Source organism: Propithecus coquereli, unplaced genomic scaffold (assembly GCF_000956105.1).
Source record: "Propithecus coquereli isolate 6110/MARCELLA unplaced genomic scaffold, Pcoq_1.0 Scaffold107, whole genome shotgun sequence".
Classification (NCBI taxonomy): domain Eukaryota; kingdom Metazoa; phylum Chordata; class Mammalia; order Primates; family Indriidae; genus Propithecus; species Propithecus coquereli.
In genome coordinates, this window is record NW_012134636.1 from 2,093,187 (window position 1) to 2,096,651 (window position 3,465).

The window sequence follows — 3,465 nt, forward strand, 5'->3', positions numbered from 1 at the left end:
ATATTATTTGGTGGCACAAAGATGCAATAGGAGTTTACTTTGAGGGGGCATCTGTAGGCCTTTGAAAATGGCAGCAATCCTGTAATCCTTACCCTAACCACAGAGAGTCTGCATAGGCCATGTGTTTTGGAGTGGGAACTGTTTTTCCAAGATAGCTAATGACTTTCTGAACAGCTTTGACGCTGTGATTCCTGCTGGTGAGAGTAGAGTCACTATCTTTTTGTGATTTTCTCTTTCAGTGTTGGAAGACCACCTAAACCTGAGGACACACAGATCATAATGCAGCAATCACATCCTAACACTAGGCCTATTCTGTACTTTGGAATTGGTGAAGTTTCTAAAAATAGATTGTCAGACGTTATAGCTTTTTATTTTTATACTTTCTCCCTGATTCTAAAGCTAATATGTGTAGAGAAGTATAAAGAAAAAAATAGATGATATGGCTATTTAAAAAAATCTCAGTTTTGGCCCGGCGCGGTGGCTCATGCCTGTAATCCTAGCACTCTGGGAGGCCAAGGCGGGTGGATCGCACAAGGTCAGGAGTTCGAGACCAGCCTGAGCAAGAGCGAGACCCCGTCTCTACTAAAAATACAAAGAAATTATCTGGACAACTAAATATATAGAAAAAATTAGCCGGGCATGGTGGCGCGTGCCTGTAGTCCCAGCTACTTGGGAGGCTGAGGCAGAAGGATTGCTTGAGCCCAGGAGTTTGAGGTTGCTGTGAGCTAGGCTGACGCCACGGCACTCTAGCCCGGGCAACACAGTGAGACTCTGTGTCAAAAAAAAATTTAAAAAAATAAAATGAGGATGTCAGCGGGCTGCTTTCCATTCTGGAGGCTCTAGAAGAGGATCTATTTCCTTGCTTATTGGGTTGTTGGCAGAATTCAGCTTCTTGTGATTATAGGACTGGGATCCATGTTTCCTTGCTGGCTGTCAGCTGAGGGCTGTTCCCAGCTTCTAAAAGTCACTTGTATCCTTTGGCTCATGGCCCCCTTCCTCCATCTTCAGAGCCAGCAATGGCAGGTTGAATCCCTTTCACACTTCGAATCTCTTTCCCTTCTTTCATATCATTTTACCCCCTTCCTCTGCCTTTCTCATCTACATTTATGAACTTGTGATTAGATTGGGCTCCATTAGATAATCCAGGACAAATCCCAGGATGTCAAGGTCCTTAACTTCAATCACATCTGCAAAGTCCCTTTGGCCATGTATGATACATGTTCACAGGTTCTGGGGATTAGGGCATGGACATCTTTGTGTGGCCATTATTCTCTGCCTACCACATTTGGTAGGAAGTTCAGCAGATCTACTTTAAGCAGCTGTGCTCCTAAGAAACTTTTCACTTTATCCCTTCCACTCCCATTTGTACTTTGTTTATTATATTATTCCTCTTTGTCAGTATAGAGGGTGTGTGTCTGTGTCTGTGTTTGGAGTGACATTAATCCTGAATATTAGTCTCTTTTTACCAGATATGTCTTGTCGTTCAAGACTCGCAACACTAAATGAGAAATTGACAGCCCTTGAACGGAGAATAGAGTACATTGAAGCACGGGTGAGTATGATGGGCAAGGGCTATCCAAGAGAGAATGCATATTTCCACTTGCTGCTGGAAAAAACCTGAAAGCAGAGATAGGCTTAGAGAAGTTAAGTACCTGGCCTGGATTTAAACCAGGTTTTTGTGACTCCAAGTCTATCTTCTTTTCTACCATTTCTCACTGCCTAGGATCTTAATTAAGATTTTTTTTTAGATGTCTTTAATCTTTTTGAATTTATCTAAATGTTAATTTTTCTTTGACAGGTGACAAAAGGTGAGACGCTCACCTAGAAGTATGCCATGCTGCTGCTGGGAATTTGCCTGACAGAACACAGGCCATGTGGGAAAGGCCCCAGCAGCCTTCCGCTCCTTCCTCTCTCCTTAAAGAGCAACAGGGCTTATTCTTGTTTTTCTTTTTTCAAAAGTGTGGCCTTTGGGCTCTGCCATATGCATCTGGGGGTGTGATGTGGCTTGTGGGGAGAAGTCCAGGGGAACTCTTGGAAACAACATTAGGCATTTTACCTTTTCAGTAACATTTTATAGGACGACTTTTCAATGTATTTGAGGTGTTCAGAGCCAAAAGCCTGGAACTCTTTGTGAAGGTCCTCACCACGTGTCTCTCTCTTTATCTCTCAGACGCTCCTTACACCTCTCATTGCTCTGCACTGAATCTATAAACAGTCTTTTTCTCCTCCCCACCTTTGGTGGGAGGTGGGGGGCAGTTCTGGCCGAGACGCTCGTGCCCTGGCGATATGGCTGCCAGAGAATGTTGTTGCTAACCCACCAGTTTCTTGTCATTTGGGGGAGGTCAAGGCCAGGCCCCCACTTGGCTTGAAGGGACATTTTCAAAGTTTTCGTTCTGTCACTTGGGGTATCTATGCCTCATGTTTCCCTAATAAACTCCTCAACATTATCTGACTGCTATGATTGTGGTGGGGAGACGAGCTATAGATGGACTCACCTATTCCACAGAAATGTGATGTATGGGATTACTATTCTAACATCAACTTTCAGATGTAGCTGTTTGATTTAAAGCCTAAGTGGCTTACGAGCCCATGTTTAGACTTTCAGCTGACTAATTCATCCTGGGAATCATTTAGCCATTCAGAAGACATTTACCAAGTACTTATTAATACTATGTAGGCATGTTATGTTCCAATAAAAGATACAACATTAAATCAGACACGATGCTTACAGTCTGTTGAAATATCAGTATCCACATAATTTAGCTGCAATCCAGGACGAACTGTTAGGTTTATAAGGTACAAGGTAAATGTCTACTTCCTTTGAAAAGCAAATAACTTAAACAGAAGTCTAAAACTTTCCATTCTTGTGTCCAAAGCATACTGTAAACTTCTGCCAACCTAATTCTAAAGGCTTATCCCCTATATAGAATCTGCATTTTACTCACACAGAAGTCATTATGCTCTGTACACACTAATTTCCCCCTATTCAAATCATATTTGCCATTCAAAGTCTAGCTCAAGTCGAACCTACAGAAAGTTCTTCTGGACTTTTTCTTTTCTTTCTTTTTTTGTTTATTTTAGTGTTTCATTTAGTACTGCCCTTTTCCTTTTTCAGTTCCTCTCATCCTACCTTGCTAACACTGTGCTTCAGCTCTGGATTTGATCTTGTTATGAGTTACTCTCTAATTTAGCATATACATCCTAGGATATATATGAGCATCTTTTTCTGTACTGCCCAGCTGGGTGCCTTGCAGAAGGCATGTAGTCAGTAGATACCAATTGAACTGCCTTGTAGAGCTCAAGCTGCTTTGCACTCTCATGTCTTTATAGAACCCCTGCTTAACCCTTTGGAAGACCATTTTAAGTAGTACCTTCATTTAACAATAGGATCTTATAATGGAGACAGCTGACATCCTTTACTGTGGTAAGTGCTGTTTTCAACATTTTTTAGCTCATCTGTAGAGT

General features: G+C 41.9%; 1 protein-coding gene across 1 annotated transcript in view; it reads left to right on the forward strand.

Moving 5' to 3' along the window:
* Positions 1–2,446, forward strand: part of BRK1 (BRICK1, SCAR/WAVE actin-nucleating complex subunit) — a 6,517-nt gene extending 4,071 nt beyond the window's left edge. The window contains exons 2-3 of the mRNA XM_012647045.1: positions 1,470–1,552; positions 1,799–2,446. Coding sequence (XP_012502499.1) covers positions 1,470–1,552; positions 1,799–1,825 — 110 coding nt within the window. The 3' untranslated portion in view covers positions 1,826–2,446. The remainder of the gene's footprint in view (positions 1–1,469; positions 1,553–1,798) is intronic.
* The last annotated feature ends 1,019 nt before the right edge of the window (positions 2,447–3,465 follow it).